We start from the raw sequence: 27,624 nt of genomic DNA on the forward strand, positions 1-27,624 counted from the left end.
TTGGTCATCGCTAAGCAAATGGGGTATCCAACAAGAGATCAACTTTTTTACGCCAAGTTCTTCGTGTAGAATTTTGTGGATAGTGGTCTCTGAAATGCCCATGGATGCCTCTATTTCACAGTATATTACATATCGGTCTGCGAGAATAAGCTGCCCGACGGCGTCGATATTATCTTCCGTCATGGCGTTTTTTGGACGACCTTCACGTGACTTGTCACTGAGGCTAGAGTGGCCACATTGAAATCCTAAATATTAGCTTTCTACGGTCCTAAGGCATGGTGCTACATGATTAAATGCAGAACTAATCTCTTCAAAGCACTAAAGTCGCGACAACCCTCTTTTAAGTTCTAGAAAATTATCGCACGCAAATTTTTCTTAGACATTTCCATTTTTTACAACCGACCTGCCACGTTTGAATAGACGATACAATAAAACAGAGTGCTTAGTGCGAGTTTTCGTGAATTTTTTTACGGACTCACATGAGAGCGCGTATACTAAGATTTGTATGCAGTGTTGCCAACTTAGTGGATTTTCCACTAATACTGGTGGTTTAAGTCCCCTATTTAGTGGCGAAATGTTGAAAGTACTGCGGGTCAAGTAGCGAAATGTAAGTTTTGTGGTACAACTTTAAGGAGTTACTATGGAGATTTGAAGTCTCACGGAATGTCAAAAAAGCATCTACAAAACAAAAAGGTGAACGACTACTATATAATTATATTAAGTACTCATTCATTGGTCAAATGCGTAACTAAACAATTTGTGAAACTACTACGCCGATTATAATTTGTGAAGGATTCGGATCGGGTCGGATGAATTGCTAAACAGATGTAATGCTTTGTCTGTTTTAATTTTCTATCGTTGTTAAAAGTTGACTCTGGTGGTAAGCTTCTACAACTGTTGGCAACACTGTTTGTATGGAACAAAAACAGGTTCCAATTTTTGACACTAGGTGGAGCTGTTTTTGTTCCATACAAATCTTAGTATACGCGCTCTCATGTGAGTCCGTAAAAAAATTCACGAAAACTCGCACTAAGCACTCTGTTCGACCAATTTAAAAACATTCTTTTGTTTTCTAATTCTAAATTCAAGAAGATGAAAGTGGCATACATATATTTTTTAATAATCGCGGGAAGTTAGCAAACGACAGAACTTAAAAGGCAGCCTTACGTAACATTATGCTATGCTTGGGTTGCTACTATTCACAGCGCAAGCCTCGCTAAGACTGGGTACGGCTTAAAATCATGTACAGAAACTGCTTACCAGTGGCTCTTTGCGCTATCGAAGTCATCGCAGGCAAGGTTGGAGCATACATGGTGACATGGGGAGACATAGGCCGTTTCAACTTCATATTCTTATGATCATGATCTTGGAAGGCTGGTGGAACGTATGGCTTGTATTTTATCTCATGCTTGTCGCATTTGAAGTTTAGTAGGCTAGGGATGACGCGGAGCAAACTGGTCCTGAAATAAAACAATAATAACAATTAATTAGATAGACTAATTTACTTATATACACTTGATAGACTAATTGACATCAATAAATTAATTAATAACTCTGGAAATAACAACACAAAAAGGAAAGCACGTTAGGCGGTCTTATCGTAAGCAACAATTTCTTCCACTCAACCTAGGATGGAGTTTGTTTGTGGAAATTAATGAAAACGGGCAGTTTAAGGTTGTCATTTATGTAATATGTATGTCGTTTAATGGCGCGATTTAACCAAAATTGCTCGTGATTATAAATTCTGTACCTACCTACGCGTCGGCGCGAGTTCACTGATAGCGTGTGATCGCGGCCCAAAGTTTGCAATTTCGCGAACGTTTTAAAATGTTAAACCGAAGACAAAACTTTGGTTTTTGGAATGTGTTTCTTCGGAACAAATATACAAATTACGGGATTTCTGGGTTTTCTTTCATAATTTATTTTTATTTCATATTTAGCACCTAGCGCTTGATTCAATATTACCACATCATCACTGAAGCGGGGAAATGAAGCTTTCTTCCTGTTAATTTGTTAAGAATGAACTCAAAAACTGCTCAATGCATATAGCTATGTAAAAATATATTTGATACCTTTTGTGTATCAACGGAAACAAAAAATTACATGTGTACTAATTAAATAAAATAAGGCAGCCAAATATTTCGATGAACAAATATGAAAGGGTGCAACCGCCATTCTGGCGCATGTAAATTCACCACAACGTGTATAGTGTCATTAATTATAGAGGGCTCACTACAAATACTTGGTGTATCACTGTGAAATATTTCCATTAACTTAATAATGAGTTTCCAAATGAATTTCATACACTTGAATGTCTGAACCGCATTTTGCAAACGTATTTATGAAAAACACATTTTCAGCTGAAGTCGAATTTAACCGATTCAAATTACACGGAAAATTTTATTAAGTGGATTTGTCCACAAACATTTTAATAAACAAATCACTAGGTGACCGCGATACCAATCTGATTAAACTATCAAACGAATGCAATATTAGTTAATATGATATTTTGATACTAAATTAATTGAATCTACTGTGAAAAAGCCATGTCAAACGATTTAGTGTCGTGTTTTCTGCTCTCAAACAGACTTGCGGCGCTTATAATTAGGTACTACTAAAATGTCATTGGATTTATACAATAGGCTTAAAATAATAATATAATTTTAAGTATGGATTATTTGCAAACCAATAGATATAATGTATAGAAAGAAACATGTGTAGTGACATCAGACAGACAGAAATCAGAAATCAGAGAGACAGAAGACAGACATCAGATAGAAGAAAAGGTACTTATTTTCAAACCAAGTTTCAGCCTTACGTAGGTCTAGCAGTCGCTGGCTTTAAAACTAACAGTCCTACACAATAATTGGCTCGGATGGTATAACAAAATGGGACACAATATAGGTATAATCTATTCAGTTAACTCTACGGGCGCCGCCGGCCGCAGCCGAAACACCGGTATACGCGAGTACCTATACAATGCCTTTAATTTGCATTCAAGCTGCATATATGCCTCCATACTATGCAGTTCCCCGAATCCTACGTGTCATAAGTGATAGATTAAAAACTTTCAAAGAAAAATTGATTTAATATCGAGTTGTGTTATGTACGAACATTCAATCGTCAATTTCGAAAAAAGTTAGTTCTAGGCCAAAATTCTTTTTTACTCCAAAATATAGCTGTTTTTATGTAGATTTATTCAGTAACAGCACTTTCTTTTATAAGTGTCCTTTTCAAGTGTCGTAACAGTTATAAGAAGGGAAGGTTCCAATATTGTTTATTTTTGTAAAAAAGAAGGTTGCTTAGGAACTTAGGGGCTTCATATTCTCATTGGGACATAGAAAAGAAACATACATAGAAAAGAAATATCGGAATACACTTCGCACATGGTCGGTTAGCCGCATGAAAGGTAAGCTATTTATTAGCTCGTGTTATGTATGGGTTTTAGAGATAACACTTATTTCCTAATGAATGATGTGTTATGGCAAGTTGCGTAAGTGCCCAAGAAAAAAAAATTAACAGATCATAGAAAAATGAATAAAAATAAAAAAAATAGGCAGGCATATTTAAATAATATCTTTCTTTTGATGGTTTTATGTATCTGCGAGTTTATTCAGGTAATGCGACGAAGTCCTATTCGAATAGAATGGGAATTTGGTATACGAAACGGACGTGGAACTTAATTTGTACCAACTTTTTGACCGAAATGTTCGGGAAAATTTTTACGGGTAAAGAATAATGCCGTATTTGTTATGATGTAGCAATTAATACTCAGTGATATTTAAAAGCTTTCTGGAATATCAATGTATTTTTTAAGGATGCTGTAGAAAATTTAACTTGTAGTTTCGTAATATTTTTAACCGACTTCCCAAAAAGAAGGAGGTTCTCAATTCGTCGTGATTCTTTTTTTAAATAAGTAAAACGCCTAGCAGAAAAATTTCTGGCATTTTGTATAAAAAGAAATGTATATGATTTGAAGATCCTGAATTCCAAAAAAGCATTTTGTTACATAAAAACAAGATTTTCACGCGTTAGACATCGACAATAACAGTCCGATACCGATGATAAAAGCCTAAAATCTAACGATATAATATGCAGTTAAATATTTGTTGCATATCGCTCAAAATGTGCAACTTATTTGAATCAAATTTAGTGATTTATTGACAACTAATTTCGCAATACTCGTTAAAATTATCATGAACACCAATTAAGCCTAATATACTTATTTAGAAAGCAGCGTTTTACACAATATAAATTAGAGCTTATGTGGAACAAACACTGACAAAATCCGAGCGATTATGACCCCGTACAAAACACACACACAAATGCATTTTCAGTGCAATTATTCGAGTTTCCAAAATATCGTAATTGAATTAATTTGTTCATGGAAAGCTGGTTATAGGGGAATAGATCACAATGTTCCGATATTAATTAGAAGGTATTAAAGAGCGTTTCTTTTATTTTTTGCCATATTTTCAAAAAATCGCCAATAATAAAAATATCAGTATATCGCTTTTTTGGTCATGGAATCAGATAGGTTATTTTATGAGAATTTTAACTTTTCTATGGGAATTCTATTTGATTTAAAATTTTTGTATTAAAATTGTAAAAAATCAGATCAAGGTAGGCTAAGCGTTCTTATTTTGTTACTCCTTAAATGGAAAAAAAATAACTTCAAAGTCGCGAATTCTGTGGCTAAAATGTTGTTTCTTAAAATTCATGATATGTTTAATAAAGTCATCGCAAAGAGCTACTGAGAATAGTGACAAAATATATCCGATCCGGGTGCTTTAAAATTTTTTTTGTTACTTTTAACCGAAAGTAAATTTAAAGTTTTGAAAATATGAAAAATATACAAAATTGAAATATTTTGCTTATTTTTTATAAAAATGTTTAGCAAAATTGATCTTTTGTACAAGTCATTTTAATTTATATTGAATAAATAATTACAAAAAGTGAGTTTAAAGACGGGAGATTTTTGGGACAGTAACAAAAAGGAGTAATTAGTAACAAAATAAAAAACATTAGGTTTGGTTTACAATGGTTATTTTTTACCTAATATTTTTAGTCATGGCGTGTTAGGTATCAAACGAAAAGGCTTAACCCACCTAACAGGACTTAACTTTAGGACGAAGTGGCATATACGACCACGGCTTTCCTCTGAATACCTATCAATTGTGACGAGATTATTTTCTTTTTTCATACTTTTTAGAACGTGATTTTTGAGTCTTTTTCGGGTTTTAGTTTTAAGGATTAAAGATATGAATAAATAAAATATGGATTAGTGCTTAATCTTAATCAACGTTTAATAAACTATAATCTAATCAGACTTGTTGTTTTATATTTTTGGCACTTTTTCAAATTTAACAATAAACTTACTTAACAATAAACTTGACAATCTTCTCATTTTGTTATTTTAAGGACAAATTAACAAAATGGAAATATTAATTATTCGTGGCTTAATAGTAAAACCAATAAATATTAAAGTGACAAATAGGCACACGCCATTCATCATAGGTATAAAAATGGACAGACGTTCTCAAAGTTTTATAACATCTTCAGGGGCCTTACCACAACCTCTTAAAACAATATTATTTTAATATTACCTTGTAATTTCTGTAGTCGCATTTTCAACTCTCGGTGCTGATCCGAGCGTTGAAAAACCAACAGAGCGGAACGCAATTTAATATTGTTTTAAGAGGTTGTGGTAAGGCCCCAGGTAAGCTACAGACTAAACTAATCTGTCAGATTACACTCAAGTCTTATTTGTATTGTCTCGTTATTTATTTCGACTTGGAAGTTTGTTTCTTGAGGTTCGTGTTCAACATGTGCATCCACTACAAAATTTTGTAAAATCGCTGTTTCATTTGAGTTATCGGGGTCAAATTGTGGCGAAACATTTATTTTTTTTTCAAATTTATGTTCAATTGGGTCATAGCAAGTACAAGACATTTCAGTTGAACTACAAAAACAACTCAATATACGATGCTGAATATGATCATTGCCCCGCTTACAAATAACCTGATGGATGTTCATGGTTCCTTTTATAGTTTTAAGATTATTAGGTATACATTCTTTTATAGCATCAATTTCTGTTTCAGTTATGTACATCACATTTACAGCTTTAACTGCAGACTGCAATGTCGAATACACATCTGCAGCGCTTACAATATCCTGCCCGTAAGAAACTTGCCTGTCGAGGCACCTTTTTACAACTCCTCCAATGGCATCAGCCACCCCTTTCCCATGGCCACTCTCGAAAAACGACCATGTGATATCAACATTATAGAATGACGAAAAATAATTAATCAAAAAAAAGTTATTTTTTTGACGGTATTGAGAACTGGGTCCGTCAGAGAATATGTGAATTCTTTTAATATTTGAAACGAGAGTCTTACCTAAATTTATAATTGGCTTTAGATGAGCCCATATAGCATGTGGCTGGTGCACATTGGAGGGTGATACAGTGCAAAAGGACTTTTGACCTCCTTTAAAAAATATTACACCAGTGTGCAGAGTAACTTGCGTCTTTGATGCACCAAAGTGCATCGACTGTACCTCTTCTGACATTTTGCATTCATAATTTTGTGAAAAATCACAGTGGATGGCTATTTCGTCTTCCGTCAAGCTGTCAATACAGATTTTGTAAGATTTTGCTTGATGTGACGCATTAAAACTGTGTTTTTTAAATCCGGCGATGTCAGCTTCAAATAGTTTTATTAATTGTGCAACTGTAGCGTTTTTGAGCGACTTAACAGTCTTTTTGGTGATAACTTCTTGTTCTCCGTCTTCGGTATTTTTTTTATATGAGTGATTTTTCGTTTCCCACATTTGCCACGTAATATTTGGATCGCTTGAACTTTCTAAATTATAGTTAATTAAAATATTGTTATTACAGATATTACATATTCCATACATACAATCGAATTTGTCAACATTACAAGCTACTTTTTCCAAGAGAGTATGCAAATTACGAAAATCGATTATTTTATGACGATACAGTGCTTCTATTTTTAAATTCATGTTTGAGTGTTTAATGCAGAGACATGTGTTTCGGTTGTGTATACTTGGACTTAAAATATAAAAAGGTTTGAATCGACAAAATGTTGAAAATGCTGCAATACCACCTTCTTTCTTATACTTCTCATGTAAAGCTCGTAAAGACCCATTAAGATATCTTATTTGCTCTCTATTTTTTTTTAATGTCTTGCACTCACGTTTGCCTGCAGTGGCCCTACTAACATCGTCTCGAATGTAAAATTCTATGATAGATTTTTTTAAGTCTGATATTATACGTTTAACAGATTTTTTCTTTCTACACCGTATACCAATTTGTTTCGAAACAGACGTTTGTGCTTTACTATTTCGCACCAAATTATTATTTGCAACTTTCTTTATTAGGTCTCTTTCCTTATTATTTTCACAATTTTTGTAAGTTATCTTCAAGGAAGCTTCGAGGATTTCGTTTCTGGCTTTTATTTTTAGTAATTCAGTCTCAAACTTAGTTTTTTGTTCCGTTACGTGTTTTTGTAGTCGATATATTTTTTTTCTTGCAGTTTCGTTAGCTCGTTCCAAATAAGCAATGCGACTTTTTGCTTTGTCATATTCTGTTTTCAATTTATTTCTAGCCCTTCGGAGACTTCCTACAGTTTTTGTCAATCTTAATATTGTTGATCGTGTTTCAGTCGACGTCTCAGATAGTGTTATTTCCGAGGAGGACGTTCCCACTGATATTTTCATTGTGTCTGTTAAAATATCTGCCATTGGGGTTGAAGAGCTTCCGCTACATGCTGTTTTTTGTGATTTTTTGATCTTTTGTTTTTGTTTTTCTTCTTTCCACTTTTTCCTCTGTTTTTTTTGTTCTGTTTCAGTCAATTCCGAAATTTTTTTATATTTATATTTTGATTTTATTCTTTCTAAATTTTTCTTTCTTATTTCTTCCAACTTATCCGGGTTCTGTTTTAATTTATCTCTATATCGCTTCATTTTTTCTGCCGGAGTTAGTGGCATTTTCTTGTGCTGTTAAATTGTAAACATAGCTTTATAATTCCGTTTTTGTTACCTAATTTTTCCGCTTATACGTTACTACCCCAAAGTAACAAAAAAGAAAGTAACGAAACAAGTGTTTGAAGTTATCAAAATATTGTCGTGGTAGTTAAAATTGCAGTTTCGTCTATTTTTATACACTCTATTTTATCCGAAGCTAATTACTATTGCACTATGATAAAAACAGTGGGTAAATATTGTCAACTTACCTTGAAACAGGAATAACAAAAGTCGGAACGAGATTCGCTCTACAACAAAAAGTACGTGTCTACACTTCAAACTTCGGAACAACAACTGACGCGATACGTCAAAATGGCGGCATTTAATGACATCTACGTTGATCGATAGGATTCTCGCCACAGAGTGTCTTTGGTTAGCACGTGTGCCTAGAATTTTCAGCTGTTTTAAGTGTTTTGGTGAACTTTTGTGACTTAGTTTTGTGTTTGTGTGTTGTCTTTTTGTTTGTTACCAGTGGTGTGTTGTTATTTCGGTAACTAACCAGTTTTTTACAAGCATAATGGATCAAAATAAACCCCCCGATCCCGATCCTCCCGACATCTCTGCATATGCTCCACTTTCCCCCAACTATCCGCTTTCCCAACTCGCTGATGTTGCTTGCAGCATCGCGGACTCCCAGACCCTATCAACCTCGAATACCAGGAAACGCTCCGGAGATGATGCCAACATTGGCGTGTCAACCCCGCCATCAAAACAACAAAGAAACCTAGTTGGCCGCAGCAGGTACTCTGCTACTGATAAGGCACCTTTTATCGTTCATGTCTCTCGATTGGAGCCCCAGCCTAACGCCGGTACCTCTCTACACCCTGTTACTTTCGGAATATTCCTACAAAAACATAACATTACCAATGTTGTCCGTGATGGTGTTAAAAAAGTTGGTAGGAACCGTGTGTCTGTAGAGTTTAAATCCCCTCAGGATGCAAACTCATTTATTATCAACAGCATTTTACATAAGAACTGCTATGTTGCCTCTATCCCCACTTTTAATATAACTAGGATGGGTGTTGTGACTGGTGTTCCCACAGATTTAAATGAAGAGGAAGCCCAAAAATACTTGCAGGTCCCTTCAGGTTGTGGTGAAATCCTGAAAGTTCGTCGCATAAGCAGGAAAGTAGTTATTGATGGAGTGACTGTATTCAAGGCAACAGAGACATGTGTACTTACCTTTGATGGCCAAGTATTACCTCAAAGAGTATTTTGTTGTTACACCTCCCTTCCGGTTCAGCAATATGTTTATCCCACCATCCAGTGCCGTAAGTGCTGCAGGTTTGGTCATGTGGAACTAGTGTGTCGGTCCAAGCCTCGCTGCAGTAAGTGCGGCCATGATCACCCTGGTGATGGTTGCAGCACTTCTGAGGCGGAGGCATTCTGTGTGCTCTGCTCGGGGAATCATTTTGCAAATAGCAAATCATGCCCCGAGTTGGGTAGACAGAAGGCCATTAAGACGGTTATGGCTGAGAAGTCCCTTTCATATGCTGAAGCTAGCAAATCTGTCCCACTTACTTCTCGCAATTATGCTAATGCTGCAAAAGCTATTCCCGTCCCCACTCAGTCATACCGCAAAACTGTTTTCCTTAAGCCAAAGACCCATGCCCCTCTATCTCCCTCTTATGATAAAGCTGCCCATCAGCAGATTATTAACTCCCCTGCACCTTCACAGCCTGATGGCTGCGCTCTGAATAACCCATTCATTGATAGTAATGTTTCCTCAATAATAGATATACTTATTAAACTTCTTTCTACAATTCTATCCACCAATAATACCCAATTACCGTCCAACGTTGCCTACCAACTAACTAACCTTTTATCAAATATTAGAAATGGCGCCTCACCAAGTATTCCTTCAATGGAATGTGAGGAGCGTGTGGCATAAAAAGCACGACCTCATATTCCTCCTCAATAAATTCAAGCCTCTGGCTTGCTCTGTAGCTGAGACATGGCTCACCCCGAGTCTCAGTTTTAATATACCACTATTTAATATTCTCAGATGTGACAGATCTGATGGCTATGGAGGGTCGGCTCTCCTTGTTAATAATCGTGTCCCCCTCTCCACCTTGACTCTTCCGGTTCTGGATGGTGATATGAATATAGTTGCGTGTAGAATTGAGGGTATCACTGTTTTATCCGTGTATATTTCCCATCCTCAGCGTAGGTTTTTAACCACCATTAGGGACATTTTGAATAACATAGTGGGACCTGTGCTCGTCATGGGTGACTTCAACTGTCACCACTTTAGATGGGGTTCCAATCGTTGTGATTCGTTTGGGGAAGGTTTAGTAGAAATCTTGGATGATTTTGACCTTTGCATCTTAAATGATGGTAGCCCTACTCGTAGATCCCTTCCAGGACAGCAAAAGAGTTGTGTAGACCTCACATTCTGTTCAGTAGAGTTGGCGGCATCAATTCATTGGGAATGTACTACTCTGACGCATGGTAGCGACCATTACCCCATTGTTGTAACTTTAATTAATAAAACCTTTTTAGAGAAAACGTCTCCTCCACTATTGAAGTACAACTTGTCCAAACCTGATTGGTCGAGGTTTGCATCTTTACTGGAGGAGAAAATTAGTATGCTTCCAAATTTAACTTCAAGTTTTCAAGATTCTTCTGGTCACTGCCATGCTAAGAGCTGCTACGATGGCTTTATCTCGGCCATTACCTCAAGCGCAGACTCTACCTTTCCGTTGCGCAACTGTGCCAGAAATAAAATCCCGTCACCCCCGTGGTGGGATCAAGAATGCACATCGGTTATTAAAGAAAGAAAAGAGGCCGAAAAACAGTACAATGATGCGATGAATAGCGACAATCTTATACGGTACAGACGAGTGTTAGCTCAATCTCGGCGGCTTCTTCGCAAGAAGAAACGCCGCGGTTGGGTTAAGTTTTGCACTTCTCTATCCCCTTCCACTCCCATTTCAGCAGTTTGGAAGAGCATTAATCGTTTCAGGCGAGGCTGCTCCCCATCTATCTCTTCCCCTATCTCGAGAGAAACTGCTGAATCCTTTTTTGACAAAATAGCTCCAGCCTATGTTCCTTCTTCCTCAGAACTTCTGCTCCCGCCTGTAAATATTGTGGATGATCCTATGAATGAACCATTTTCGTTAGAGGAACTTGATACGGTATTACGTCATGTTAGGGATTCCGCCCCAGGCATAGACGGCATACCGTACTCATTTGCAGTTCATTTTGGTTTTGAAGCAAAAAAATATTTTTTAGGAATAATAAATTATTGCTATCAATTTGGTTGGGTTCCTGAACAGTGGAAAGCTCAGATAGTAATTCCCCTTTTGAAGCCCGGCAAGACTGCTGATGATCCGAATGGCCTTAGACCAATTGCTTTGTCCTCAGTGTTGGCCAAGATATTGGAACATTTAATTAAAAATAGACTTGAGTGGTTGGTGGAGTCTAGGGATCTACTGCCGAGTAGTCAGTTTGGCTTTAGAAAGGGGCTTAGCACCATGGACAGTGTGGCAATTTTGGTTACTGATATCCGTACAGCCTTTTCCAAAAATGAATCCGCTGTAGCCACTTTCCTTGACATCTCTTCCGCATACGACAGCGTCCTTCTTCCAGTTCTCAGGCAAAAATTGCAACAGCTGAGGATTCCGGGTAAGATGGTACAATGTATATGCGCACTCCTCATGTCTCGCTCTTTGATGCTCAGAGTGCAGGGGGAGGTATTTGAGGTGAGACAGACGTGGAAGGGCCTTCCCCAAGGCTCAGTTCTAAGCCCCCTACTATACAACCTGTATACAGCAGACATTGGCTCCTGCCTTAATGCTGACTGCCACCTTTTACAATACGCTGACGATCTAGTGTTGTATGTAGTTAATCCATCTATTACGGACGCTGCCTCATCTCTCTGTCTCTCCCTGGACTCTCTGCACACATGGCTTTTGGACCATGGTCTCTCGTTATCCGCCCCAAAAAGCTCGGTAGTGATTTTTTCCCGAAAACGACTGATCCCTCAGGTCTCAGTTAACATTCAAGGACAAGATATTCCCATAGGTAACAAATCAAAATTTTTAGGCGTTTTCTTAGACTCAAAATTATCCGGGATTCACCACTTTAATTATTTGATCAAAAGATGCGAAAGAGCAATCTCCATCCTAAAAGCTCTCGCTGGTGTCTGGTGGGGGGCCCATCCCTTCACTATGAAACTGGTCTACAATGCCTTAGTCCGCAGTATCCTGGACTATGGGTCACACTTGGTGATTCCAAGCAACAAAGGTGCCTTGGCCGGTTTAGATAGGATTCAGTCTCAATGCCTTCGAATCATCTCAGGTTGCATGAAGTCGTCGCCTATTAACGCCTTGCAGGTCGAATGCGCTGAACCTCCTTTAGCCCTGAGACGTCAGTACCTCGCTTCCCGTTTCCTATCCAGGGTTATTCCCAAGTCATCTCACCCCCTCATCCCAAAACTCAGAGAGCTTGACACTCTTTGTCACAGCTCCAAATATTGGGAACACAAAGAAATCCCCCTATTCCTAAAAGCATATCGGTTTTTTCAAAATTTAGAATCCCCCATTGCTCCACATCCCAGACTTCCTTTATTTAATTACCCTTATGAAGTACTTTGCTTCACCCCTAAAATATTCTATAACATTGGCATATCCAAAAACTCCCCATCTGCAAATTCGGCCTTTAATGCGGTTTTGGGTGAACGATGGATTGGGTTTCAAAAGTTCTTCACGGATGCTTCCAAATCAAATGGTGGCTGTACTGGAGCCGCGGTTTACTATCAGAACTCTAAAATAATTTTGAAATTCAGATGTCCGAAGGAGTCTTCAGTATTTACAGGCGAGTGTGTGGCACTATTGGAAGCTTGTCGTTTTATAGAGTCCCATGAGATTAGCTGTGGAGTTATCTTTACTGACTCCCTTAGCTGTCTCCAAGCCATATCCCAGAATCCCTTTAGAACTAAACTCCATTGTCCTATTGTCCTGGATATTAAAAAGTCCCTTTTCTCCTGCACTAGGCAAGAGAAAGAAGTACACTTAGTCTGGATCCCTAGCCACTGCGGTATAGCGGGCAATGAATGTGCCGATGCATTGGCCAAAGATGCGTGTTCATCTGAGTCCGCTGATCTTGCACACTTCTCCCTTCAAGGGCATGACCTGCTAAACCTCCCTAAATTGAGTCTTGAGACCTCGTGGCAGGAATGGTGGAACATCTCAGGCAAAAGGAAGGGTAGCTCTTATTTCGCCATTCAACCGGTTGTAAAACCAAAACCGTGGTTTTCAAATTTCAAAAGATACCCTAAACGGGTAATTTCAGTCATGTGCAGAATTCGGTTAGGTCACTGCTGTACACCGGTCTTTCTGCGCAAAATTCGGGTGCAGGATTCATCCCTCTGCGAGTGTGGACTGGATGAAGGTACCCTGGACCATATATTTTTTGACTGTCCTATCAACTCATCCTTTGATTTATATGGTCGTCTCCAAAAACTTAAAATTCCTCTCCCGACTAACTTCCGTTCCCTCCTATCCCACTCCTGTCCAGAACTGCTCCAGATGCTGTTGATGTTCATTAATCAAAACAATATTAAATTATAAATTGTGGCCTATATTTAGGCCACAGTTTGTATGGTTGTGGTATATATTATATGTTATGTGTTACTAACATTTTGTTGTTGTTTTTATATATGTAAATATATTTCTGTTTGTTTCAGTGCCGTCCTACTAACACATTAAGTTACACAAGATCGGCCACAGCACCATCTTAAATCAATATATATATATTTTTAAATTTATTTTAATTAAAAGCACTTCTTGCTTCTCATCCCACTTGTCATTGGCAGAATCGTCGAAATTGGCATCGACACGGATTGCCATATACAAAAATAGAATAGAATAGACATCTACGTTATTGCTAGTTCAAAAAAATATAACTAAATTGATGTTTTTTTTTTAATATTTCACACTAAAATGGGTAACAAAAATGGAAATCCATTTTTGGAACTTTCTCTGGGACATATTTAAAATTCATTAATAACCGTAAAATTTTAACCAAATTACCAAAAAAGAAATACTACGTGAACCCTTTTACCTTGTAATATGATTTATAACCAAAATCTCAGTAAAGTTTCTTTGAACTATATCAAAATAATTAAGTTTGAAATTGCGAATGGTAGATTGGGACATACGAATTTTCACACATTGCAATTTTCACAGTTTATATTTAATTGATTTTTATTTTAGTACTACGTATTTATTATTTGCTAAAATAATTTCTGTTAATTTAACTAACAGTAGTATTTCTAAGTAAAAGAGTATCAGTAATTTATAGATTACACCTAAGTTATTTATCTACAAAATCGTGGGACATTTAACAAATGTGTAATGGCAAAAAATAAAAGAAACGCTCTAAAGGTAAATGAATACGTCGACAACGCTTAGTTTCGTCATTTTGTAGTTTGCTAGATGCGTGTTCCATTTTCATTGCTTTGTTTTGGAAACAACCAGGCTTATGACAAAATCAATAGGTATCACATTTAAATGATCCAAACTATGTAATCACCATGTATAAAGTTTTTACTTTGTTATCGTTTGATCTCGAAATTAAAAACCTCTCCGAAACATCTAAGTCCTATTTAAAAACATTAGTTTTGGGTCGCAGAACTTGGAATGTGAATGTGTATGTGTAGAAGTCCATGGATTTTTATTTTATTTTATTTCGAGATACTGACAGCACTACTGTGTGTGTTCTATCTATCAGAATCGACATTCTATATTTTTTTAGACAGCCCGCTCATTTGCGATAATCGGTGACCAAATTTTTTAGAGAAAAATAGAACACACTTATACAAATAAAATAGTTATGCTTGTGAGCGGCAAACAGGATGAATCGTTCGAATGTAAAATAATCACAGAAACGACATTTGACAGAATTCGATTGGGTCAGGTGTGTTCACCATAATTTTGATAGGAAATAGGTACACAGCATAAGGAGCAAAACTTGAAACGTATCGAAGTGGCCACTCCTCTCAAAAGGGTTTTGTACAAGTACATCCTACAACAAGTTTGCTAACTAATAAAGCTATAAGCTGGTTATAATTAGTCTCAGAACTATATTTCCCTACTCTGAAAATACAGTAAATTATTTTCTATTTTATGTTAATGAACATAATAACTACTTACTACAAAATACAATGGTTTGAAAATAGGTTGTTCGTATTTATAATGCAGGTTAATTAAATAAGAATTATAAGTATTTATAGGGTAAGTATCACATATTTCTTTTTATAGTTTTATACGTATGTTTTAGTTCGTGGCAATAATATTTTTCCTGGAAAGAAAAACCGAAATTGAAAGTATTAATGAAAAGATTTAGAAAAGTTCTCAGAATCAGATACATGCAGCAAAGTTCTATTCGTGAGGCGTTACAATTTATTTCATTAAATAAACATGACATTGTGATGAATATTGGAAAAATTGCATGCAATTTTCTGCCAATAATGAAATTGAGAGCATCTGAGAGGAAGTCCTTTGATCTCAGTCAATTAAAAAGTGTTTTTCAATTATGAAAGAATAAAATGAAAAAGGAACGGACAGCATAGACCGAATAAAAATGATGAAACAAAATGTAACCATAGATTTTGATTGAACTAAAAACTACAAAGTAAAGTAAACCAAACCCTGGTTTATAACATTACACAAAAAATACTAGGTAACAGTTTTCCGCGAGGCACACACATATTACCTATACCCAGTGGTATCGAGTGTGAGCTTAGCAAGAATTTTGGTGATTCCAAAATATGCGGTTGGAACCGTGGGAAAAGTAATTTCCATATGCCTTTCAAATTAACCAATAACAAGAAAGTTCTTTTCTTTTCGTAGATGGGAAATCATCAGATGACCCCTTGTATACTAGGAACAGGCTGGTTTTCGCGCAATTCCACAGCCAGTTTCTTACAACATAATATATGTAAGAAGATCAACCAACTATAAATGATGATATGGGTGGTATGGATGAATAGTTAATGATCTAACAAGCCAAGACTCAGTTAAAACTACTAACCTACTAAACTAGCACCATACAAACGCATTTAGGGATAGATATTTGGACATCTCAAAAAAACTATGGTGGTAAAACCGCTTCTGTAAACACGTTCATTCTAAACGATATCTAGGCATTAGTCGCACATGCGAAGTTGTGTTCCGCAAATGATCCAATTCGAATCCAGAAATCGAGCCAATACCGTGTAATATATAAAGTAGCTTAATTAGAGTATTACACTCAATGTAGACAATCAGCAGTGTATCAGTAACATGTGATATATAGTTACTCCAATTAACGTGGCAAATCTCAATCAAGGGAATGGTAAGCATTTACGATGATCCATTAGATTCGATTCAAAATCAGTGGAGCGCGGCCATTGCATTAGCTACACAGGGGTTAGAGAACCGCTGAGCAATCCGTTCTGATCAGCCCCGCTGGCTTTTAACCGCTACCTAAGGAAGACGGCTATGAAATAAGGAAACTGCCTTCGTAATGAAGCTTCAATACCTCCTCAAACTATTTGGTGTATACAAATATGTTAATTTTTAGACGGTGAAACTCTGCGGCCAAGCAAGAACAACAAGAACATTTGAATGACCTAACAAGCTGTCAAATCTTATTCTGGTCGCCTACACAAACGGCTTGGTAGGTGTATAGTTTTGTAAGGATACAAATTAAACTGACGTATTAATCACAAAACTGCCAATCATAAAAATTGAAGCTCAATAAAACGCGATTTATTACACTTGCCGATCAAAAAATATATTCAGCAGAATCTACTAAAAATATAACACTCATTCCCGAATAAAAATGCAAAAAAATATCGTCCATTATTTAGCAATTAAAGAGAAATAAAAACGTACGAGTACTTTGAAGGAAAAACAGGTACCTAACGCTTATTTTGATTTTATTGCATGATGTAATTTTTATCGGGCAAACATAATAAAATAAATATGGAATTCGATGTTAACAGAGTAACAGGTTCGCGCGATGTTATTAAAATAAAATCACCGGTTATCGCTGTTTCATGACGAGCTTGTACCATCCATAAATCAGTGATGATGAAAACTTCATTTTCGTTTATAATTTAAAGTGAGTTAAAAGGTGCATTATAATATTAAAATTTTTACTTTGGGATATCCTGGAGCCGTTAGTGATGATTAAGATAATGAACAAAAATAACCGCCATAAACCAAAATAAATGATTGGGGTGTAACTCTTAACGTTAAGTAGGTACTCTTTCTTAGGGTTTCTTTAAATTGGGTAAGTACCGGACGGAGGTACCCGGTCCCCGAGGTTCCCGTTCCGGCAGGACCCGTTTTATTTTATATTGACAAGAGATAAAATAATTATAGTCAGTTTCGGCTGCTTCCAGTTAGCCCTAGTCAGTTCCAGTTAGCTAATCAAACTTTGCAGCATAGAAAAGGATTCTTTAAAAAGAAGTTAAAAAAAAAACAAGAAATAATTCTCACATATTACATTTTCCACCACCACCAGCTAGATGGGTGGACCACCTCAAAGAGGTGACGGAAGGCCAGATACAGGGAGCGGTACATATGGCGCTGAACCGGACCGAGTGGAGAAGATTGACATACAGTCACGATCCTCAGCATTGAGGGAACGACCAGAAGAGAGATTACATTTTCAAACACTAGTTGACTACACACTGAATATGCCTACCTATCATATGTTACCGGTGCTGCACTATATATGTATCTGCATTTGTCACTTCTTGATCAAGTAAGTGTCCGATGTAAGCCTTGAAGCAACACCCGGAGGACGTCGTGGTGTCAAATGATGAGAGCAATATACATCAACCGGATAAATTGACTTGTAGGCTGTTCCGTGAACATGGCACTGTTTGGGTAACTTGAGGATGCTTTATAATCTATACTAATATTATAAAGCTGAAGAGTTTGTTTGTTTGAACGCACTAATCTCAGGAACTACTGGTCCGATTTGAAAAATTATTTCAGTGTACTTTTTATCCGGGTTCGTGCAGAGGTTTCCACGGGATGCGGGTGAAACCGCTGGCAGAAGCTAGTTGTATATATATTTCGGCTAAATTGATTCCCTGAACAATCGACATACGTTATGCTCACGATACGTCAACAATGAAATGTGCCCTACGTACGGCCAAATCGATGTTGTGAATGCCTATGAATTATAACTGATTCTAGCTTAGTTTACACAGCTAAAATAAAGGACAATAAACATATGCATAATTACATACATTCTTTGTTTAACCATGTGTTTGTTGGATACGTATTATACACAGTATGTCAACCCTAATCACATTAAATCAAATACTTTAATATACTGGCGTCGACTAACACAAACAAAAATAGAACTCGCATATTTCGCACAAAGTAAATAGAATAAAAATGTTCGCGTACTGAAACACCATTAATGAGCCAGTCGGAACAAACAACCGTATTTTCCCTTGAAAACAGAGCTGACAGCTGCTCAAAACATTTGATACTCCTATACTTTATCTCTGCTTTAGCCATTTATGTTATTGAATTATGAAAACGAAAAATGATTTCTGTGGCTGAACCACTGAATGGATAAGGTTATTTTTTTACAATTCTTTATGGAACACCATAAAGACAAGTATAAGTAGATAAGTAGATCGGATTTAATATTATTACGTTTATAATGAATGTTATATGTTATTAGATATACTTAACTTAGTGTCTTGCACTTATTTTTAAAGTACAGTCGTAGACAGTACAATGAAAACTTTGAACATTGCAAAAAATTAAACAAAATTTATAATAGGATGAAACCCATTGGGATAGAAAGAGAATATAACAAAAATTAAAGAAAATAATTTACATTCGGTCTGAGGTCGGGGAGTGAGTGAGGGGTAGAAAACTCACGGTGACAATGTAAACTAGATTTTATTTGGTCGAGCTTTAAGTTGATTTTTCTGTAAATGTTAAAAGCTTAACGTGGTCAGATGTTATTAAAGCCATATCAGTTTGAATATTACAAACATTGATCAAAAGAGTGATCACAAATATTACTGACTACTGCACAAATATTATATTTGCATCTGTCAAATAGGCTATTATATATTTAGAATTAGAATTTATCGAGATTTCCGACGCTCACAATATTTTGAATTCTTAGCAATGGCTAGATATATTTTATGAGCTGAGCTGTACCTACCATATTACAATTTCCAACAATTTCTATGAAATTAAATGGTGAAATACAGCTCTCAGAATTTCATTCAATAGCAAAAAATATTGTCGAGTTGAAATACATTTTATGTAATATAGCAATATGGGTACTGCAGAATCTGTAGTGTATTGATATATTTTGACCACTTTATTCTGGGAAATCATATGTATGTACAAAAGCAATGTGTAGCTACGGATGTATACGCCGAAGCCATATCAATAAATTAACCACCATGAAATTGTACAAATGAGCTTACATACAAAGTAGTCATACGAATTTTTATACATATTTTAAGAGACTTTCCAAACAGAACGAGGTTCACAAATTAAATTATGGCCATAAACACGTTTTGCGAAACGGAACCCTTTATGCACTAGTCTGACCCGCACTTGTCTGGTTTTTTTATTACTGACTAATCCCCCAGCTTTTCGGTCACCATATTGTTCGAAACAGTACAAAACAAAAGCAACAATGCGATTGACAAAATAGCGAGCTTTTCAACGCTAGTACCATTTCAAATGATTAGCAAATTCCATACATGAGCCGAGTAACATACTTAACATATAGCCGAGTAACAGCTTTGTCAGCTTCTAACTAATTCAATTGTCGGCATTAATCCTACCGCTCACCTCGTGAAAGCTGGAAATCATTTATCTTTCATTAATTTACTGTAACAAGCAGGCATAAAGTAAAAAGCAAGTAAAAAAGCTATAATCTCAGTATGAACGCCCTGAATTTAATACTGGCCAATTATAAAATATAATTAAACTAATTGCTTGAAAATTGGAAACAAAGTTTTATTCTTCTACTTTTTTTGTATACAAAACCGAAACATTCAATAGTACAAAAAATATTTAGCCCAATCGGTTACAAAAGGCCTCATTTTAATATCGATCACCGTGCGTCGCTTGGTGGGACAAAAATCACGGCTAGTAGGTACGCAATAAATGTCCTCCATCCCCTTTGATAGATTATTCTGAATTTCGAGAGTTTTGTTTTTAATTGGTTTAGCTTATTAGTTCCATGTTTAAGTTGTGTGAAGGCTATCCTACCATACACTAGGATATTACATCCACAGAAGTAAAAAGAAAAAGGCATTTCGAGTATCTCGAGTGCCATTTTACAAAGGGCACGTTGAATTCGTTAGCGAGTCTCAGGTTTATACCATTAGGCGTTAGGTATCTATTTAACACTGTTGATGGAGTTTCGTGAAATCCGTTATCGGATAACTATTCCACGCACCCTTGCACAGTTTTAAATAAAATGGAAGCTCATACAATCGCATTACATTTGAAATCATCTATGTCCATTGTTCGTATCTATGCTTTGTTCTGTTGACCTATTATTATGTATATTGGAGTACCTAATAAATACAATTAAAATTACCGAATTTGAATTAAACACAAATAAATAATTTATATACAGCGTCACAAAAGCATGATCAATGAAAGTATAGATACTTGTAATACCTACTTGTAAATAGGGGCATTCCATATCTAACCAAGGATTTACCCTTGTAAAGTTGTAAGTTGCTTCATTAAAAACACGCAACTAACTTCCCTAAGCTGTAAGAAGTCCTAGAAAATTACTATAAGCGATCTCCGAAGGAGTTTTAAATTATTCAAGTTTATCACAATAATTAAAAGTAACTTATGTTTGTGAGCAAAACTTTAAAGTGTATAGGCCGTGTAAGTCTAAATTATTGTTATAGCTACAGTCGCCTTAGTCTTAGGCACAAAACAGCAATTCATACATATTCTAATTCATTGTTTAAAAATATTACAGTGAAAAATAAATTAATAATTAAATAAAAAAGGGTAAGCAAAGCTGTATTAAAATAAGAAGGGATTTGAGCGGCATCCGTGCGACATTTTGCAGCCAATTAATTTAAAATCGTTAAATAAGAAATCAAAGCTAGCCAGCGTTGATCTGAACAGGATAGCTGGGTAGTTAACAGATGAAACTGTAGAGATGAAATTATTTTAGAGACTAGTATTTAGACTTTGTAAATGTAGGTAAGCTTCTTCATTTGTGATTTTAAAGAATTTAACGATATAGGTACTCCTTTTATACTGTTACCCTTGTAGGCAATTGCTTCACTATGGCCAATTTGCATCAATAAAGCTTACAGCTTACATGATATCATATCATGTTAACAATAAGCCAGTGTAATCCATTAGCTCGCACCAAATATCATCGCTCCATCCGCATGCAATTCCATTTAAATCAATTTGGCATCCATGATATTTTGACAAAAAATTGCCATCGAGCCGAACGAATCCTATAAGGCCAATATTGAAAACTATAAAATGATTGGCAAATGTCATGTTGAAGATTTCTGTCCATAAGGATGGTAAAATTATAAAGATTTGTTTGAATGATAGATGTATCTTGAAAGGTGCAAAACATGTAAATATTGAGGAAACAAGTTAACGTACCTACGTGTGCTGCCGCTTCGCCGCGTTCGATTCTCAAAGGATTCACTTTCGCCAAATAAGAAGTACACCAAGATTGACTAAATACCTACACAAAATCTCTTGCTCTTAGTACTTCGTAGATAGCGGTGACCAACTGTTGCTAATGGTAGCCCTTGATCGCAGTAAAACCGATGGAAAGTACGTACTTCTAATTAAAGAAAATAATCATTAGCTTACCTGTCCTGCCGGAATTCACCCAAAAAGATATTTTGAGTGGCGCGAATATTTCGAGAGAGCATGACAACAAAAATTATTATAAAAACTCAAGAAACTATATTTAGTGCATAGAATGGTGACATACAAAAACTTTTCGTACTGACTTTTGAAAAAACAAAATTTATTTTGAAGTGTCAAAAATCTGAATGAGGTTTTAAAAGTCGTGAAAAGAAAATTAAATCAACTGTAAATTATGAAGGTTGTATGTGTCTGAGTGGAGGCCTAACAGCTCATTTCGTAAATACGGATTAGTAGTGAAATGCAGATTATTGAAGCTCAATATTTGCCATTTGTGTAATCGCGCAGGCCAAACTGAGTGGCAAAATACACTATTGCGAAACCACTCTTAGCCCTACGACGGCTGCAAAATAAAAAAACGGTAGGTACAACAAAATCTTGAATGTAATCGTTGAATTCATCACATCATCTTGTAGGATATGACAAACCATGAACATGGTTGACAGATGATCTATCGAGCCTCATAAAACCACCATATAAAAAATAACTATTCGTGGATTCACAAAAAAATCTATATTTTCATAGAAAATGCATTTTCATAGAAAGCTTTGTTTAATATTTAATAAACTGGATATGGCTATTCACGATTCTGGGTGACAGGTGAACTAGCGAGAACGACTATTTCCCTTTGTGTGCATTCTTGATTAGTGGATCGAGTGTTTGGGTGATCGAGTGTTTTCTGACTGCCACGAGTTTTCAGAGAAACGCCTATGTGTACGGAATTCCATAACCTACCGGTCCATTGTCAGACATTCCCGGCTAGTGCGAAGTTTGCCTCGTGATTTCAATAAAGGTTCTATCCCAATATTGGATTTATCAATCAATCAGCTCTTCACATACCGTGGAAAAGTCCTATCTAATGGGGGTAAATAATCACATCAGTACGATTTTACAATTTACAAGAACTGTATCCAAATGTATGGATAGCATCAGGGCCGCCTTAACCTATGGTGCAGGGTGTGCGAATAACCCGGGACCCGTGGGCTCAGGGGCGCCGCGGTACGCTCCTTGACCAAGAAATTTCAATTAAATTAATGTATTGTCATACAATGCCGGGCGCGTTAGATACACTACTTTTATGTCCCAAAACTTAAAAATTTTCGCGCTCGCTTCGCTCGCGGTTTCTTTACTTTACACTTACATTTTTTTTCACATATAGCTACTTTTAATTTATGTCCCAATACTCAAAAAAATTCGCGCTCCCTTCGCTCGCGGCTTCTTCACTTCACAGTCGCCTTTTATTATATATGTTAAGGACTTTTAGTGATCCAAATCTCAAAAAAGCTTTTTCGGGCTTGCTTCACTTTATAGTTCTTTTTATTTTTCAATTTTTTTTTGTCTACCCTAGCAAAAACGTAACGTCGTTTTTAAGTCATTTTATTAATATGAAAGTAACTTCTAGTTTCTATTTATGGTACTACTTTAAGTCCCAAAATTTTAATTCATAGGCGCCAACACCAACAAAGAGTTATCTACGTTTGGGCTACATTTTAAGTCATTTTTGTTTTGAGTTCTAAAATATAACAAAAAATTTCGCGCTCGCGTCGCTCGCGCAATCAGAACCTGTGTTCCCGTGTTTTTGCATTCACTAACCAGCAATAACTTATGTACGGTTGGGCTACATTTTAGGTAATTTTTGCTTTCACTTGTTAACTATAAAAAAAAAGTTCGCGCTCGCTTCGCTCGCGCAATCGGTAACTACATATGTCTCTGTTTTTCGTAAGGGTTTGAATTGCAGTTGGGGGCGCCGTAGAAATCTCGCCCAGGGCGCTAGTAGAGTTAAAGCCGGCCCTGAATCTACTTACGTAACGTTTCTTGCAGTGAATTCGCCTTGCATGTTGCACCTACTTTTTCTTTTATACCGTTACCCTAAGATAGTCCGGAAGAGAACGCCTTAGGCGTTAAGTTCGCTGTTGCACATTGAGCAAAAACTATAAAGAAATAAATGTGTTAGTATATTGGTAGCGGCCGTAAGAATCCAACGACACTGATAAATTCTCACTACACTAGAATCATTGACAATTATCGAATCGATTTTCCATGTATCCGAAATTATTCAAATACAGCTAAGTGCAGTTCTTTTTAACAGAATATTTTAATAAAAGCAAATTAGTGATACCTGTGGAATGTAGCAATTATTCCTCGTATGAAATATCCAATGATTTCAAATAAAATTGAAGTGGCTACAGAGCGAATAAAACATCAAGCATTTAATACTTTAAATCCCAATCAAAATAGCAGATTTGTAACGAATGAAAACCACTTTCGGTCCAATTAGGAAATTATTTCTCGGAACTCAGATATAGTGGACCTGAGTAAATAATTTTGGGAACAAAACAAAATTATACTTAGTACGATGAAACCCGTTAGAAAAGGAAGAGTTACCTTGTTATGTTACTGAGACCCTGTTTTTAATTAGTACAAAGCAACCTTATTTTCAAACGGAAATTCCCACATCAACATTTATATTACAAGCTTTAAAAAGTCCGTGGGCTTTGTGTTCGTTGCAATCGTTGCTTCTGATGATATATAAAAATACATTACCATGGTAAATGTTCTCAGAAAATGCAAAATGAACATCTAAGTACAATATTCCGAGAAACTTGTAAAATCCTCTTTGAATGATTTGCGTGGATGTCTATTGATTGCTATTTTCAGGTAAATATTATATACCGCAATAACCTTCGGAAAATTCAGTCCATAGAAGGTATTCTATAGAAAAGTGGGGAAAAGGTTATTAGGGTTTGTTTGAACACTCAAGGTCAACCGATTTAAAAGATAAGGATTGCGCATACTTAAAGAGTCCAAAAAAACTATTCGTAAATATTGCCTGAACCGCAGCGCCTACTAAAATGTTTGCACGTTTACGCAGAGTTGCACCATTTAGCAATTACAAATCGTACCATTTTCAGTTGTCAAATCGCCGAATTGTCGAATGGCGGCTAGAACAAGCCAAGCCTGTTTATGGTTTGATTGCTGTTATAGTTAAATCATGCAGTTCACCTGAAAATCTGCGGTAACTTTGGTAACAGGCTAAAAAAGTCATGGTTGGATTAAAACAGTGATCCTAAATAGTCCGTCTTGAAGCAAAAAATATTGTACACGTATTTTTATTTTAGCAGATATTTTTTTAGATACGATGCAACAAAGCTTAAGATTGGGGGCTCGTGTCATCACTTTTAGATAATTTTTTTACCTATTGTAGAAGTGACGTAAGATGAAATTCTTACAAATTTTATCTTCGAAGAGAAAAGAAAAATTATGTGCCATTTATGTTATGATACGTTATGTTTTCCAAAAGACGGACCGTTTACTTTTTTCCGTTCAACGCCTATTATATCATTGACTTCAAGTGCATAACATATTTGTTTCAAGGAACCTGTGTAAAAATTTACTATGCAAGGCCAGGGTCGCTAGATTATAATGAAATTATAAAAATTACTAGCTGTGCGCAGCTTCTTCGTTATTTTCTATTTGTGGTGGAAGTTTTCGTTTGGCCTCGGGCCGCTGAAGCTTTTACTTGATATACACATTAGCGATAAACACACATTTGACACATTACAACTTAATAATCATGCAATCAAACAATGTCCATATTTGGGCATCTTCCGAGCACCCCAACATCATTGATGAAAAAAACCCACAACACAAAACATGCTTCTAAGATAAATTCGTAGGTTCATCACGGCTTAAAAATAATGATTGACTAGCATTAATCTTGTTTGTAACCAAGTTTGTTGGCAAAGCAAATACCTACCTATATTTTTATCATGAATAATTACCTATTAATACCTATTAATACGTCATGTTAAAGACTCCTTAATTTGCCTTACTTTAAATACTAGACACCAGTCAACCGAGTCCAAAGAACCTTACGAGTTCATGCAACAATTCAGGGCTATCATTTTTTCTCGTCTCTATAAGAGATATGTAATAAAATGGGACCGCATCCACTATTAACGGAGTTGCTAAGCAACGGCCATAATCTCCCTTAAACGATACCTTTTGTGATATCGACGACTACTACATGAACTGATATTTATGCTATATAATATTATAAATCTAGAGTTTGTGAGCTCGGGCACATATACTTTTAAATCCTTAATAAAATATCAATAAAAATGTTCTTTCAAAAACTTTCCTCTTTTAAATATTAGTATAGAAATACGTAGATAAACATTTAAGTATGAGCTCGAAAGACCATTTGAAATGGAAGCGAGATGCGAGCTCGAAACTGTACCGATATTTGAAATGTTCACGGATAATCTGGCCGCAAAGCCTAACTCTATCCCTGCCCTCTGACAAACAAATCGATTACGCCTGTTATTTCGATATGATATTATTCCTACAGTTCGGGTTTTCGACACTGCCAAGCCTTAATGAGCCGCACTCTGCCTAAATTAAGTCTGACTAGAGACCAGCCTATATTGGCTCAAAATGAATTGGTTCCCGTGCATTGAAATCAAAAACTGGATTTAATTAATTGATAATAACAGCGGTGTGTATCAAAATTGTATGCACATAATAAGCATAATTAGTATGTTACATATTTTATACATATGATTATTAATTTTGAAACGGCTGTTATTTGAAATTTTACATAATTATTTATTTTAATATAGCTGAATACGGCAGCGCTGTGTACCAATATATGTGTACTATAATAAGTTCTGAGTATTCTGCAAGATGTCTGAAGTGTTTGAGAACAATGAGTGGCCAAACTGACGTGCAGTAGTTTGTTTCGGGAAGTTATTTTTCAAAAGCACTTACACGTATTTAAGGAAAAAATGTGGTAGGATTAAAAAAATAAAAAAATGTAAGTACAAAGGTGCTTACACGTTTATCCAACGCGGCCATCGATATAGGAAAATTCATATTGCTACTATTCAAAGTTTTAATTGATAATTTTGAAGTTAACCAATGCTTTCCAATCACCAGAAATTACCATACTGCCAATAACAAAACACGGTTTTAATGAAAAAGTAAAATACCGAAATCGCACTGCTTGTTTTAATTACAAAAACTTTTCTATCGCGTTGAAAGGGATATTGTGTGGAACACCCGCTTTACTATTGTAAGTGCTTAGTCGATATTTTATGTAATGGATGTAAGCACTTTTAAAGTAAATCTTATTTTATTTTCCAATCGGCCTAAAAGTCGGTGGCGAAATAAACATAGCTGCATTTACTAGACACTGACTTCTAGGCCGAAGCAACAAAAATGTTTTTTTTTTACTTTTTTGTGTTTTTAGAAGTCGGCTTATTTTTCTTTTTGAAAAGTTTTTATTCCATTGAAAAAAAAAAGGCACCGAATACCTAAATGAGGCTGGTATTTCCGAGGTAGATCTACCTCGAGAACAAACACCGAATCAAACTGTAGAGTCACTGTCGGAGTCAAGTGCAGACATCAGACAAGTTCAGACACACACACACACAGATTCATTTCATTCAATTGTGACCCATTCGGCATGAATGAGCTTTGTAAGCCAACGCTTGAAATGACCTGCCCTGACCTGTTCAATCTGCGACAAGCATTGGTCGAACTTCATTTGACTTAAGAACTCAACAATCCAACGAATATTTGTAGGCCGGTGGTAATATTCAAATTGTCAGCTGTAGTTGAATTAGAGTTATCAAAACGACAAGAAAGAAAACGACAT

At 36.0% G+C, this 27,624-nt stretch overlaps 2 protein-coding genes across 2 annotated transcripts in view; both read right to left on the reverse strand.

The window, feature by feature from the left end:
• Positions 1–21,970, reverse strand: part of LOC124645472 (succinate dehydrogenase cytochrome b560 subunit, mitochondrial-like) — a 30,651-nt gene extending 8,681 nt beyond the window's left edge. The window contains exons 1-2 of the mRNA XM_047185287.1: positions 21,909–21,970; positions 1,261–1,460 (exon numbers count right to left, since the gene is read on the reverse strand). Of these exons, the coding sequence (XP_047041243.1) occupies positions 1,261–1,460; positions 21,909–21,970 (262 nt within the window). The remainder of the gene's footprint in view (positions 1–1,260; positions 1,461–21,908) is intronic.
• LOC124645471 lies at positions 5,712–8,364 on the reverse strand. The gene is made up of 2 exons (XM_047185286.1): positions 8,256–8,364; positions 5,712–8,019 (listed from the first exon to the last, which is right to left on the reverse strand). The coding sequence occupies exon 2, from the start codon at positions 8,008–8,010 to the stop codon at positions 5,737–5,739; it is 2,274 nt and encodes a 757-aa protein (XP_047041242.1). The 5' UTR covers positions 8,011–8,019; positions 8,256–8,364; the 3' UTR covers positions 5,712–5,736.
• Positions 21,971–27,624: the final 5,654 nt, after the last annotated feature.

This window comes from Helicoverpa zea, chromosome 31 (genome assembly GCF_022581195.2).
Source record: "Helicoverpa zea isolate HzStark_Cry1AcR chromosome 31, ilHelZeax1.1, whole genome shotgun sequence".
Taxonomy (NCBI): domain Eukaryota; kingdom Metazoa; phylum Arthropoda; class Insecta; order Lepidoptera; family Noctuidae; genus Helicoverpa; species Helicoverpa zea.